Below are 15,724 nucleotides of genomic sequence, written 5' to 3' on the forward strand. Positions count from 1 at the left end.
GTTATAGTTTGAAAGTGTTCGATCGTCTTCCCCTACTGAATGTTGCCACTTCTCTCGATGGAGCAGACAGGTACAGCATCCGAGCTCAGCGTGTCACACTGTCCCCTAATCTCTAGTCCCTAGTCCCTAACCTCTAATCCCTAACCTCTAATCCCTAACCCCTTATCACTAACCCCTTATCCCTAACCCCTTACCAGTGGCCCCTAAACAACAATCCCCTAACCCCTCACTTAACCCTCACTACTCACTGGTATCTGTTTTGGACAGACACATAACTATTATTTGAGTTTAATAGTCTGGACACACGTGCGCGCACACACACACACACACAGACACACACACACACACACACACACACACACACACAGCCCCTCTTTGTGAGAGGTTTCCATGGTAACCACCTGCTTTGTGAACCCCACTTATTGTGAGGCCTCGCCTGACTTTGACCCTGTTTATGGTGTGTGTGTGTGTGTGTGTACATTGTGTATATATTGGAAGCTGACACACTCTCAGCATCGCAGTTAGCTCACATTCTGCACACTGTGAGGTAAGTGTTTAATTTAACTTCATACTGAACAAGTTGGATAGGGTGAGCAAACACACACACACACACACACACACACACACACACACACACACACACACACACACACACACAGAGTGTGTTCTGCTTTACAAACACTGATCTCTAATACAACACCCCATCTCTCTCTCTCTCTCTCTCTCTCTCTCTCTCTCTCTCTCTCTCTCTCTCTCTCTCTCTCTCTCCCACACTGTTATATAAACATATCTCCCTGTGTCATGTCTCACGTTCCCAGGTGGACTCCGATCCTGATTACGTGTCTTTAGGTCACAGATCTAAGTTCCCGATTCCCAACATTCCCTCTCCGCTGGACACACAGACCAACTGGAGTGTCACTCTGCCGTTACCGACTCCTGAGGACAGAATGAAGAGCCAATCACAGGCCATCGTGTCCTGCGTTGTGCCCATTGATGTCACAGGTAAACTCAAAGCATCTAAACCGAACCAGACAGCGCCGTGTGAGTTCACATCTCACTTTAGATAGACTGAGTTTGTTTTTAAACGAATCCTTTCCCTAAAGCTAGTTTAGTGCTTCATCCTGACTTCAGACTGAGTAATGATCAGTGTTCAGTGGGACTGAGTGAGAGGGAGTTAAAGGTGAGGTCTCTGATTTTTGAAAGCCAATGTTGACATATAAAATCACCAAAACAAACACGCCCCTAACCCCAAACGGGTCCCACCCCTGTATCGATAGCTCCGCCCACACATACATACGTAACCCAGGCGACTAACACAAAGAAATGTGTCTTTATCATAGCTGAAGGGAAGAGAGTTTCCTAATGTTGCAGGTTCACCAGGTTTGATGCGCTGTTGATGTTTTTTAAAGGTGCGGTCTGCGTTGTTTGAAAGCCAATGTTGACATATAAAATCACCAAAACAAACACGCCCCTAACCCAAACGGGTCCCACCCCTTTATCGATTGTTTTTATCCTCCATGTCGATGTTAAAACCGCTTTCTGCTAATGTCACACATGCGCACTGAACACTCTCTCCGCCCATATCGACAAGCCCCGCCCCTTTCTGCTCATTGGCTACACGTTAGTTTTGTTTTTATTTTGATTTTGTTTATTATTCGGCTCGACTCGGTGTTCTGAAGCATTTCTCAAAAATCGGAGACCCCACCTTTAATAAGGGAGTCTGTTCTTATACCCACTTTAATGCTGTATTCCTGTAGATAATGATGAAGGAGCTAGATATTTGATCAGGTTTAGTGTAACCGAATGGAGAACAGTGCAAACTTTAACTCAACATCATGTGAATGCTAACAGTTAACGCATGAGGGTTTGTAATTTACATCTGCATCAGGTTTTATTACAACATGAGATTGATTACAGTTTGTAATTATTTAATCACAAACATAAAAACTGTAATAATGTGTTTTCTTCATCCGTGTCTGAGGCGGCTCTGAGGTACGGTTCTCCTCACACACACGAGTCTGTAGTTTCTTCTTTTCTTTCTTTTGTACATGCCCTGAACTGTGCGTGTGGTTTTCAGAGGATTTCTCCATCGCTGCTCGTCCCTCGGCGGCACCTGCCTTCCTCAGTGAGATCTTTTAAATGTCCATTAATGTCCATACCTCATCTCTCCCAAACCCACCAAAAAAACTAGCTACAGATGAAAAGAGAGGGAAAGTATATAGATGTTTGGATTGTAAGGGTTCGATAGACACAATCATTTGAAACGTAATTCAAAATTTGCGAGTCACGTAATAAAAGCTGACGACTTTCTGGCTGCCCTCGAACCTTCATTCGTGCCAGAAATGCAAAGCTGTGAGACGCTGCTCCACGCATGCTAATTAGCTGCATTAAAATAACAAAAGGGGCTGAGCGAATTAATCCCCTCTGGACTCGAATGAAAGCTTTAAATAATCAGGAAGTGATCTTTATAATAATTGGTTAAACTAACTCCTAGTCGCTTAACACGTTCGACGTTTGATCCGATCCGTATCCACCTTTTATCCGTCATATAGGATAGGATAGGTTTATCCTTTTATCCGCTAACACTGAATATAAAAGCATGAATTTCATGAAGATTTCCGTAAAGCTAATCAACGCCTACAAACTCGAATTAATTGCTAGCGATAATACGATTTTTGGGTGGTTCTTTTTTCGGCGATTGTCTGTTGATCTGTTGTCATTACTGTGCCGTGACTCCCTTTTTTTTCCCCGTGCATGAATTTGTGTTTTGTTGCCCAGCATTAAACTCCTTCCATTAACATCATTTATTTAAAAAAACAACAACAATGCAATCAGTGTTTTAAAGCCTAAATCTTGGGTTTAATTATATTGTGGGAAATAACATGAGACGGTTAGCGGCTAGAGTTAACTGTCTCCGTGAGGGCAGAGTGTGAGAAACAGGAGGGTTTGGCAGAGAGCAGTTCCTCATGTCTTGGCTCTCTTTACAGGGGCCGGGTTCGACAGAGACGCCAGTGTTCGCTGCTCGCTAGTCTACTCACAGTCAGTGCTACAGAGGAGACGGAAACTAAGAAGAAGGAAAACTATCACGGGCATTCCCAGACCAGTGTGTCAAGACTTAGGCATGTAAACCTTCAAATCTTACCACAGCTAGTAGAATTTTGGTCACCACTTTACAGGTAAGCACTTAATAAACGGTATTCTCTTCCTTTTCTAGACTCTGATGAGTCAGCCGTGGCTAGCGAGCAGACTGTCCTAGTGCACTCCAGCCCTGAAACTTGCCAGAAGGACCTCACACTCACTTGTCTCAACACCAGGGACTCTGGCTGCCAGACGGAAGACTTCCTGATTGCTGTTGTAGCACCATCTCGCAGACGGATCAGAGCTCAGAGGGGTCAGAGTGCGACTTTTCCACTTTCCCATTCCACAGGAAACATACCATCCCTGCCAGACAGTTCAGATACCATGTTCCATGCCACCTCCATCAGCTCCCATTTGCGCTCACAAAGCCTTCCTCGAGAAGGCACGCGATTATTCGACAAAGTCCAAATCCTTAGTGATAATGATGAAGAAGAAGACAGAGATCTTTCATCATTCGAAGGAGAAAAATTCCTTCTGGTACCAGGAGAGGACATGCTAAAAGATGAAGAGAGCACTGATGACCAGGTACAGATAGACACACAGCTAGGAAGCTTTAACCAGCATCCTGAGAGCCCAGAGCATGTGTGGATGCAGAGAGGTAGGTCCTGTCTGCCTTGTAAAACTGATGAGATGTCGTCGAGTTCTGACACTTTCAGCAGCCCTATTCACTCCAATGCTGGAGTTCTAGCCAGCCAGCTGGACCACCGGGAGGACCACCAGTCTTCCAGTGGAAACTGGAGTGGCAGCAGTTCCACATGTCCATCACAGACATCAGAGACGATTCCTCCTGCTGCCTCACCACCACTGACACACTGTGACTCGGAACTGTCTCTAAACACAGCGCTTAACATCACCGAAGAGTCTGCTGAGCCGTACTCCGGAGGCAGCCTGCAAGGTATAGGGGGTCACCGAACAGGATCATTTGCTTCCACTGTAACTGAAATGCTTGATGATGCTGGAGTTAGCAATGCAAATGAAGCTGAGTGGAGCTATCCTCAACATAAGGACAACAGGTCCTGTCTCAACTTCAGCCTTGAACACTCTAGGGATGGGGAGTCCTGCCTTGAGTGCCCCAGTTTTGTTAGCATAGCCACGATTGATAGCTTAGATAAGCCTCCGTCTGACAAGGCTGACACGACATCATACTTCTCTGTGGATGCCGAGGGCTACTTTACCTCCATGCACTTTGACTGTGGTCTTAAAGGTAGTAAAAGTTTCACATACAACTATGCATCTGTCGACCAGCCAAAGGAAGAGTACAAAGGTCATGCATCAAACGGAAGACACCGTCATTCTCTAAGGAAGCCAAAAGTGAAGCCATCGCCTCCAGAACGCTGCTCATCATTAAAAAAAACGAGCAGTCATGATGGATTAGCTCCTGAAACAAGTAAACCAAAGATAACGAATGAGCAGAACTTACCAGTGTCTTCCAACGACAGGGATTTTCTATTGGCAGCAAGTGACCCCTCTGACCAGCCAGAGGGTGAGCAGATGTTGGAGGCCTCGGATGGGCAAATTTCTAATCAGATTCCAGATGTGGCTTTGCTTGGCTCCACAGACAAACAGTCCGTAAAGAACAATGTATCTGTGAAGTCAGACTATGCAGATCCCTGGCTTGTGAATGCCTTAAAGTCCAATGATACTTATGCAACTTTGTCAAATTCCAGCACTGCTACCGGGACCACAGTCAGTGAATGCAGGAGATCACAAGAGAGCTTAGAGTCACAGTCTGGCTCGAGGGCAACCACTCCTTCACTGCCACCTGGGGAATCTGAATTTCGACTGCCCTCACCAGAGAAGTTGGTAAATCTAGCCTCCCCTTCCAGTGGCTATTCAAGCCAGTCTGAAACACCAACATCTTCATCTGCTTTTTTTCCAAACCCTAATGCTTTGTCCCCCACTGGTGGAAAAAGAAAACCAAAAGTCCCAGAGAGAAAGTCCTCCCTCACTTCAGTGCAGAAGCGCACATCCAAAAAGGACCTTGAGCTACCCATTATACCCCCTACTCACCTCAACCTAAGTGCCTTTCACAATGGCAAGAAGCCTTTTACCCCAAGAAACCACATCCGTATCCTTAACGACAGCAAATACAAAGTGGCGGTGGCTGAAAATGTTGAATCTGGCAACACCGTTCCTTTAGAAATCACCCCCATGATGCTTCATTCTGTCCAGCTACGTTCAGTTAGCAAACCTGATGAAGAAAACCACAATCTGCTTTGCACAGATGCTTCCACTAGACCCAAGAGACCCACCATAAGCAAACTCAACGAGACCAGGAAGCCTCCACCTTATAGACTCCTCACCAGTGAATTCCTGTCTCAAGATAACTGTGAACCATTGTTTACTCCTACAGATGAACAGGAGTTTGTGTCTAAACCGAGGATTTCCTTTACAAGAAACAGATTCGACAGGATAGCTCCGACACATCTTTGGAGCGTGAACACTTTCAGTTCATCTTCTGAACAAGTGAGCAGAGATAATATGATGGCAGACATATCAAAGGGTCAAAAGTTACCCGCTGAACCAGAAGAACCTTTCCCTCAGATCAGTATGGGAACAGAGAAGGACCAGGAAGTGACTCTTGAGGCAACAGAAGAAAACCCCAAAACAGAATCGCCACCTGATCATGATGTTAGAATCCCTACAAGATCTGAGAAATTTGATCAAGTGCCTGACTTAATCCTTCACTCATCTCAAGATTCATCAGACATTGATCCAATTAGCAATAACAGCAATCATGGAGAGGAATCCGTATCATCAGGTGGTGTAACCAGAAGTGCCTCACAGGAAACCGTAGGTGAAGCGTCTACACCCGATACAGAGGATTACTTCAGCAAAGGTTAGTCACTGCTCCAGAATCTGTCCTCTTAACTCGAACCTTCCTGGCTACCTTCTTATCTACTCACATTGTAACTCGAATGTATAAAGCAGATCAAAAGAGATGTACTGTTGAAATTCCTTTGCAGAATCAACAACTAGTGATCCAGTAGTGTCCCCTTTAACCGACGAATCAACAACCGAGGACGACAGTGTTTTCCTTTCCCCTAGTAAAGCTCGTACAACCGAGGATCTCTTCGCCATGATCCACAGGTACGATTCACTACAGGTTTTGAACTAATTCTGTATGTTGTTTTTACCAAATTTCTGCTATAGATAAATTAGAATTTATTGCTATCTGCCATTTAAGGTCAAAAAGGAAAGTCCTTGGCCGAAAGGACTCAAAAGGAGATTCGGCCGTTCGGACTTCCTTGGGTGCTTCTCCTGCCACGTCCCCGAGTGCGCCAGTTACACCAAGCTCCCTACGAGCGCCGAGCCAAATATACAGGAGTGTCAAAAAGTCGAACACTTCCAATGAGGAATTCAAACAGCTTCTTCTTAAAAGAGGAAGTCGCTCTGATTCCAGCTATCGCATATCAGCTACTGAGATCCTAAAAAGTCCCATTGCATCAAGAACATTCGGTGACACCCTGTCAGAAGATGCAAAGCATCCTGAAGGTTTCCCTTCGCCATTCCAGCCGCACTCTCCGGAGAAATCGGTCGAGGTTCTTCATAGCCCCTACCCGAAAGCCAACGTCGAGGGGTTCTCCACAAAAGTCTTTAGTTCTTCCAGATCAGGTCGTTCAAGGTTACCACCAGCCTCAAACAGCAGTCGTTACAGCACACGCAGTCGGCTGTTCACGACACCCATGCAGGCGATTTCTGAAGGGGAAACGGAAAATTCGGATGGAAGTCCACATGATGACCGTTCCTCTTAAACAAAGAATGCGTCTTCTGCCAGTGTTTATAAAAAAAAAAAAAAAAACACAATCAAAATTTCTAAAGCTGTTTGTTTTTTTTAAAGATTGATTAAGTGGATTTAGACTTAAGAGTTGCTGCCCTTTTGTAGCCCATTTGAAAAAAAAAGTTTACAACTCATGAAATCGTCAACATACTGTATATGTAGCGGACTTTTGTCGTACTATTAGCGTTATGCAGAAAAGCTCGTTTTAAAAATGTTATTATTGCATTTTATTTGGGCAATAACTGTGAAATTAATATAAAAATGTCCATGATTGAGAAACATAGGACAATCAGATAGTGGCCTTTTACACTGTTGTAGCAATGAGTCGATTTTCCGAACAAATATTTTATAGCGTGTCAGAAGATCAATCTGAATTTAGCTTGAAACGACCCTCATCCGGCGGAATCGTTCTGCGGGTTAACTCTCGCTTTATATTTGCACTTCTCACAAATGGTCATATTACGCAAAATAAAATATGCAAAAATATCTTAAGTAATGATATGGGATTAATCCCTTTTAGTGGTAAGAAAAATATCATGTGATCGTTTGTATATTAGATGAGTGCGTCTGATCAGTTTGAAGATCTTCAACACCTTTGACCATTAAAGAAACGAAAGGAAAAAACAAACTGAGGTGTAGTGAGGGGGTCACGGTGGCTTAGTGGTTCGTATGTTTGCCTCACACCTCCAGGTTCGGGGGTTCGATTCCCACCTCCCCGTGCCTCTGGGGTTTCCTCCGGGTACTCCGGTTTCCTCCCCCGGTCCAAAGACATGCATGGTAGGTTGATTGGCATCTCTGGAAAATTGTCCGTAGTGTGTGAGTGTGTGAGTGAATGAGAGTGTGTGTGTGCCCTGTGATGGGTTGGCACTCCGTCCAGGGTGTATCCTGCCTCGATGCCCGATGACGCCTGAGATAGACACAGGCTCCCCGTGACCCGAGAAGTTCGGATAAGCGGTAGAAGATGAATGAATGAAAAAAAGGTGTAATGAGGTTTAACTTAAGTGCAGAAGGTTTTAGTTTAAGTCGGGCTATAAAGGATCGTACCGAGATCGTGGTGTGTGTCGGAAAAGCAGGCAAATGTGATGTCGGTGGAAGAAAGAAGGGATTCGAAATGTTAACGACAAAAAAGCATAAAAAGGCTAGTATAATGTAACGAAAGGAGAAGTGCAGTGGTGTGTGTGTGTGTGTGTGAAGGAGCAGGTTAGTGTGTGTTACTGTAGGTGTTTAGAAATGTTTATGTAATGAAGATTACTAAGATTTTCAGTTTTGTTAATGAGAGACTGGATTTGGTATTTCTCATAAACAGAAATAATTTTTTTTTAAATTATTTACTTTTGGTACTAAGGGACAAAAATCCTCTGAAAAGATCCTGTGATGTAGGAAAGATTTAAGACGTTTTATTTATGAACGTGTCGAACGTTACGTTTTTATCGTGAGATGATTAAGCTCTAGTAAAGAAACACAACACTGGTCCGAAAGACACCTTTAACCACTTTAATGTAGCAACGATAAGCTAACATGTTCATGCTAACGTGTCCTTTTAGCTGCCGAGTCCTGATAGGTGGAGCTCCGTAACCGTCCATAAATATTTAATTTCATTAAGTTACTTATAGTTTGTTTTGTTTTTCATTCTATAAAGTATAATCCAACATCTTGTGTAGACTCAGAGCTGTTACACCGCCGGAGCTCTGTATTGTGATTGGTTCCGACCAATCACAATCCAGAGCTCCGGCGGTGTAACAGGTATTCAGGTGTTGATTAATTCTCTAACAGCAGCTCTGACAGTAGTGCAGCCACAAACTGCACGTTTATTTGAACACGTTTGTTCAGATTTGTTATGGTTTCTATAGTAACAGCTCACTCACCGTTACGATCTACATCCATCGTTTGTAAGGAGAAGTGACTCCGTGTGTTGAAGGAGTCTCCGGCGTCAGCACCGTGTAACAGACCGAGATGAAGCAAGAGCTGGAAGTTCAGGACGTTTTGTGGTTTCTCTGTAGCGTGAGACGCCGAGACGCCGGTGAGGGGACGGCTGTTTATGGCTGCACTAGTTTCAAAGACATTTTGTGTGACTATAAACAGACAATAACACAAAGTGTTGTAGCCTTAATTAACACCCCGTATATGCGTTAGGAAGTCGTTTGGGATTCTGTGCTGTTTAGCTGGGAAAAAAATGAAAAGGTGGAAATTTGCAAAACAAAGCAAATAATTACGGTTTACAGTCGCTTTAAACTGAAAAGGCAAAAACGCAGAGAAACAAAATATTCATTCCAGCAACTTAGACCGTGTTATTGCACTGATACAGACGACTACATGAAGTCTTGTCTTTTGCTGTAGTAAAGAAAAAAAAAGAAAGAAAAAAAGAAAGAACGGTGCATGTAACACACACCAGGCATGTTCCTGTAACACAACTATACCACGCAGACAAACACCTCGTTAATGCTGATTGTGTGTGTGTGTGTGTGTGTGTGTGTGTGTGTGTGTGTGTGTGTGTGTGTGTGTGTGTGTGTGTGTGTTTTGGTACGAGCGACACCTCACTCTGACCGAAAGCTTTGAACAACCAGTAAGCATCACTTTTGTAAGTTTTGTAAAGATTTGTGTACATATGTAGGTGTGTGTCTGTATATATGACTCTTTTTCAAATATTACTTTTCATAAAAAAAAAAATATTGTAAAAAATGTTTTTAGAGTTTACATGAATTCCAACCTTTTGTATATTTTTTTTCTTGGAGCTGTTTTGAGTCTTGTATTTATTTAGTAAACTCTGGTGGTAAATTCTGCCATTAAGCTGTGCAGCAGTTTGATGAGCTGCTGTGTGTGTGTGTGTGTGTGTGTGTGTGTGTGTGTGTGTGTGTGTGTGTATGTGTGTGTGTGTGTTTGTGTGTTTACAGAGAACGCCAATAAATGTGACCGCTTTAAACAACACTATTTTTGCTGTGTGTTTGTGTGTGAGAGTTTGTGTGTGTGTGTGTGTGTGTGTGTGTGTGTGTGTGTGTATGTGTGTGTGATCAAATGACATATTAAAGATAACAATGTTTAAAGATAATCACAAGAAAAGGAAAGGAAAGTGTTTCTGAGATCAGAACATGAGATGTGAGAACTTTTAAGAGAGAAAACTGAAGACATCATCATCATCATCATCATTATTCATTAATATTAAAGCATGTGTTCTTTCACTTATGTGTTTTAATATTAATGTGTGTATGTATATATGTATATATATATATATATAAATACACACAGCCCCCCCACACCAACACCTTTTAAACTCTCTCTAAAACTAGGAAGCTTTGTTATTTGTATGAAACGAGCATAAACTCACTGTGTTTATTCAGTATGTTGTCGTCTCCAGTTGATGTCCTGTTCACACTGATTGATGACGTGAGCAGCTTCGTCATTTCTTTAATCCAGGTCTATAGATAGAGGATCTCCATGTTATAATCTGACACAGAGACACGTGCTATGGGTACAGATTATTGCACAGATTATTATACATATTATTGCACAGAATATTACAGATTATTATATAAATTATTGCACAGATTATTACAGATTATTAAACAGAATATTGCACAGATTATTATACAGATTATTACACAAATGATTACAGATTATTATACAAATTAATACACAGTATATTACATATTATTACACAGAATATTACAGTTTATTATATTAATTATTACACAGATTATTATACAGATTATGGTCCAGGATGTTAAACAGTGTGAGGAGGAATCATCACTGAATGTAACACTGGCGAGATTAGTTATTTTGCATGGATATAAATGTTAAACAAAGCGGATTTACACTCGGTGTGAGGATGAACATTGCACCTTTAAATCACGACCACTGTGCGTTCTCGAACGGCCGGAACGCGGTATCCGCGCATGCGCAGTTCACCGCTCAGTGTCCGTGTGCAAGGAGGAACTGAGCAGTTTCACTAAAATAAACATCCACCTTCTGTTTAACATCAGCGACCAGCAGCAAGACACACAAACACTGCGGATCATGTCTGCACACGGTAAGGGCTGGGGTTTGTACTGCGCCCTGAGACGGAGAAAGAAAGGAAAAGAAAAGAAAAGAGAGAAAGAAAGGAAAGAAAAGAAAGGGAAGAAAAGAAAGGGAAGAGTGTGAGCTGAAAGAAGCGCAGCTGCTGTTGTGTTTCTTCTGCACGTCCATTCACACTTACGGATCTTTTGTAGCTTAGATTATAGCAGTAAATGTTAGAAAACACACACACACATACACATACACACACAGGCACACACATACATACACACAGGCACACACATACACATACAGGCACACACACATACATACACATATACACACACACACACACATATACATACATACACACACACGCACACACACACACAGGGTTATTTGTACAGACAGAGCGCTGTATCCTAAATGACCTCCTAGTGAACAAGGCGTCATGTAGGGCACGTGTAAAGGGACTGGGAGGAAATTTAGGACACGTTTTTTGACCTTTTTATGTTTCTAAAAGTCTAATTCCAGGAATAATCCGGTATTAATGTTTCTTTAGGTGTCTGAATGTTTCATCAGAGCTCTCGGGATTGTTAAATGTCTGTTTTTTTGTTGCTTTTCCTCTTTATTCAGTGTGTTTATGTTTCCTACAGATGACTGGGAGACTAAACTGGAGATCAGGGCGTGTAGTTTAGGCAGCAGTCCTGCAGGGGGCGACAATCACACAGCCTGCAGCTCCCCGACTGACTCCACTGTACTCAACTCTGTTCTCTCATTTACACTCCATTTATTTACCTTCTTGTTTATCTCATAAAAATACAGAATTAACGGGAAACTCGCATCATTACCTTTTATATCATTATGAGTGATCGATGTAGTTTATTATTGAATGTGATTATTATATAACGCAGAATCTACTGCTAGCTCCTGTTTATTAATGTTGCTCTGGTGTTCAGCAGCAAGTCTTTAACGTGCTCCAATCTAAAGGACGTTCTATCGTCTCGTGTCCCTGACATGAACAGTACGATAAACTGATTAGAGATTTCACTCTTTCTGTCTGAAGGGAAAGAGTGAGACGTCTACAGAAATCTTTGGCACCGATCCGTTAAGGACTCTGGGAGAAATTCTCGCCTACTGTCAGGTAACAATCATCATATTCGGTGTTAATCTACGGTGCTGCTGAGGTCTGGATTGTGATTGGTCAGGTGGCGTTGATTAGTTCTCTATTACAGCAGATCTGACAGGAGCGCGTTCATTAAAGTTTACTGTAAGGAGAAATTTGTTTATTTAACATGAGAGAGAGAAAGTGAGAGAGAGAGAGAGAGAGAGAGAGAAAGTGAGAGAGAGAGAGCAACAAAAGGAGAGAGACAGCAAGAGAGAGAGTGACAGAGAGAGAAAGAGCTAAAGAGAGATAGAGACAGTGAGAGAGACTGAGCTAAAGAGAGACACAGTGAGAGAGACACAATGAGAGAGACAGTGAGAGAGACAGAGAGAGACTGAGCTAAAGAGAGACACAGTGAGAAAGACAGAGAGAGAGACTGAGCTAAAGAGAGACACAGTGAGAGAGACACAATGAGAGAGACAGTGAGAGAGACTGAGCTAAAGAGAGACAGAGAGACACAGTGAGAGAGACAGAGAGAGACAAGTTGACTCTTTTTATAATAAATAGATAAATTGTGATTATTGGCCAGTTGCTGTGGTGTAAGAGGAGTAAAACACCTCAGGTCCCCATCAGGGTTACAGTAAGTTTCCTGGTGTTGATCCTGAGTTGTGGTTTCTGCAGGTGATGTACGAAGCCATTCAGAAGCTGGATGAGAAGTTTGAGTTGCTGCAGGCGAGAGTGACGCACATTCAGGAAGATCAGATTCACGTCGAGGAGGATCAGTCCGAGGTAAAAACCGGCCTCAGACGCTAGCGATCCCCACAAACCTCCCCTTACCCCCCCTTCCCTCATGTGGACTACACTGAACATCCAGACGTCTTGCTAAATCCCAAGTAACTGTGATGATAACGTGATGTTTAGCACTCGCAAGAGAGATTTAAACTCTTAATGTTCTTTCTGAAGATTTACATGCTGGATGATACAGAGGTCGACCAAATAAATGATGAATCTTACCACGTCCTCCATCATCAAGTTCCTCCCTCGGTTCCTCCATCTCCTGAAGGTTCAAGAACCCTAGACCTTATCGTTACCTCAGAAATCCCCAACTCACCGTCTTCCAAGAATGACCCTCAGCAGTCAGGTTCGATCTCCACAGCATGTCGCGGTGTGAGAGACGTGTTCTTAGAGCAGCAGAACATTGCAGAAGATCATCCTGAAACCAACGCTGGACACTCTTCATCTCCGCAAACCGTCAGGAAAATCTTACAGCAGCACCAGAAAAGTCCTGATCCTCAAACACACGGTGGAACTGCAGGTAAACAGTTTCCTAACGTTGCAGGTTCACCAGGTTTGATGCGCTGTTGATGTTTTTTAAAGGTGCGGTCTGAGTTGTTTGAAAGCCAATGTTGACACATAAAATCACCAAAACAAACACGCCCCTAACCCAAACGGGTCCCACCCCTGTATCGATAGCTCCGCCCACACATACATGCGTAACCCAGGCGACTAACAGAAAGAAACGTGTTTTTATCATAGCTATAGGGAAGAACAATACGATTGTAGATAAACAAACAAGCAAAAATGCCACACAAGCATAATGATGTAAAGGACAAAGGCATATATTAGTTCTGTGTAACAAAGCAAAACCAACGTTACTCACCTATCGAGAAGGAAAAAAGCGCCTCGGCGTCTTAAGTAAAGTCGGCCACATATTCACAGGTCGGAGTTTCCCGAGTCGATAACTCCTGAGCTAAACGCTGTTACTACACAAAACGCGGTTGTAGCTGCCTCTCTACATTACTACGATAGAAAAGAGGTGTTATTTGTGTAGTAACAGCGTTTAGCTCAGGAGTTATTGACTCGGGAAACTCCAACCTGTGAATATGTGGCCGACTTCCTGCTCCTTCAGTTCTCTCCAGCGCTGGAAAGCTGATCCTATATTAACACGTCCTACTTCTTGTCCTTATCGTAAGTCTTTCTTCTCTTTCTTTCTTTGTTTTTATCCTCCATGTCGATGTTAAAACCGCTTTCTGCTAACGTCACACACGCGCACCGAACACTCTCTCCGCCCATATCGACAAGACACGCCCCTTTCTGCTCATTGGCTACACGTTTGTTTTGTATTTGTTTTGTTCGTCGGCCCGACTCCGTTTTTGAAGCGTTTCCCAAACAACGGAGACCGCACCTTTAATGACACACTCTTATTTGTCCTACAGGAAGCAGGAAGTTCGTCATCCCGAGCAGTGTGTTGACGACGGCCGGCGCGATGGTGAGACCGACGGTGGCCGCTCGCTTCCTCATGCGCAGCCTTTTCTCCCGTCAGGAGCTGCTGCATGGGAGCATTAGAGGATACACTGCTAGAGGATTAAAAAAACTAAACCCAGAAAAAATCAGAGCCATACGAGGTGAGATCACACACTCACACACACACACACACACACACACAGATTTAATGTGATTTCATTGTTTTTTCTCCTCAGAGTGGGCACAGGTGACGTACCCAGAACACGACCTGCGTGAGAAAGGTAAAGACTGGAAAGCTTGTCTCGCCGTAATGAACGAAGGAGCCAGACACATCCGACTGAAGGAAAGAAAGCGTAAGGTACACGGTGTTCTATCTCAGCCTCCGGCGTCAGCGCCGTGTGACTAAAGGTTTTGGTGAGAATATGACATGACGTTTGAGGGGCGGAGCCGAGCAGCCGGATGATTACCGCAGTGTGACTTTATCACCTCGTTACTTTGTCCGTTCGCAGTTTAAAGCAGTGAGAGTCTCCAGTGAACAAGTGACGGCGGTGCAGGACTTCAAACCGGAGCCCGCGGCCGAGATCGACGTGGAGCTGTCAGACGGGGACAGTGACGAGCTACAGCAGAGGACGGCGCTGAAAAACAAACTCAGGAGAGACTCGGACGAAGAGCCGCTGTCAGAAAACGATTACTCGTATGAGCCGGTCGCTCAGGGTAAGTGTGGGCGGAGACTCGGAAACTCTGAGGCTCCGCCCATCTAAAGCCCAGTGTATCATCATCTCTCTGATGTGCTCATCAGCTTCTCCTCTCTGACTGCAGTGTATCTGGGACATCCGGATCGGGACGTGAAGGTGCCTCAGGTTGCCATGTACTCAGCGTTACAGAGGCCCAATCCTCCGCTCGTAGCTCGCTACCTCATCAGGTTCCTCTTCCCAGAGGAGGTGCTGGTGCAGAGCAACGTGTACGGCAACGCCAAGTACGGCATCCTGCCTCTGGACCACAACAAGATCTCAGCACTGAGAGGCACCAACCACACACACACACACACACACACGCACATACATATATATACACATACACACACATATATACACACAAACACCCACACACACACATACATTATATATACACACACACACACACACACACATACACAAACACACACACACACACACGCACATACATATATATACACACATACACACACACACACACACGCACTAAATGAAAGGAACGAGAATAATGAAGTGGTTTCTCCCTGTTTAGAGTATCTGTGTGAACGTTTCCCCTACATGAAGCTGGAGGACGACGGACCCAACTGGAAGGCGTGTGTCTACGCCATGAACGGCGCCATCCGGAAAACCAGACACACGCTGAAGAAATGTCACAAACAGGCACAAGACGCCACTCTGATGACTTCGTAACCACGAACAAACAAACAAAAAGAAACACAAGTACACAAACGT

At 43.8% G+C, this 15,724-nt stretch overlaps 2 protein-coding genes across 2 annotated transcripts in view; both read left to right on the plus strand.

Moving 5' to 3' along the window:
• nhsa (Nance-Horan syndrome a (congenital cataracts and dental anomalies)) overlaps window positions 1–7,656 on the plus strand; it is a 44,859-nt gene extending 37,203 nt beyond the window's left edge. Inside the window, exons 4-9 of the mRNA XM_027139702.2 lie at window positions 8–70; window positions 819–1,002; window positions 2,988–3,119; window positions 3,215–5,977; window positions 6,105–6,228; window positions 6,326–7,656. Of these exons, the coding sequence (XP_026995503.2) occupies window positions 8–70; window positions 819–1,002; window positions 2,988–3,119; window positions 3,215–5,977; window positions 6,105–6,228; window positions 6,326–6,893 (3,834 nt within the window). The 3' untranslated portion in view covers window positions 6,894–7,656. The remainder of the gene's footprint in view (window positions 1–7; window positions 71–818; window positions 1,003–2,987; window positions 3,120–3,214; window positions 5,978–6,104; window positions 6,229–6,325) is intronic.
• Window positions 7,657–10,735: 3,079 nt separating this feature from the next.
• On the plus strand, window positions 10,736–15,722 carry zgc:113423 (uncharacterized protein LOC569178 homolog). The gene is made up of 10 exons (XM_027139742.2): window positions 10,736–10,943; window positions 11,566–11,666; window positions 11,976–12,053; window positions 12,696–12,803; window positions 12,978–13,329; window positions 14,231–14,419; window positions 14,495–14,616; window positions 14,768–14,972; window positions 15,078–15,281; window positions 15,525–15,722. Exons 1-10 carry the CDS (start codon window positions 10,931–10,933, stop codon window positions 15,680–15,682), a joined length of 1,530 nt encoding a protein of 509 aa, XP_026995543.1. The 5' UTR covers window positions 10,736–10,930; the 3' UTR covers window positions 15,683–15,722.
• The last annotated feature ends 2 nt before the right edge of the window (window positions 15,723–15,724 follow it).

This window comes from Tachysurus fulvidraco, chromosome 23 (assembly GCF_022655615.1).
Source record: "Tachysurus fulvidraco isolate hzauxx_2018 chromosome 23, HZAU_PFXX_2.0, whole genome shotgun sequence".
NCBI lineage: Eukaryota > Metazoa > Chordata > Actinopteri > Siluriformes > Bagridae > Tachysurus > Tachysurus fulvidraco.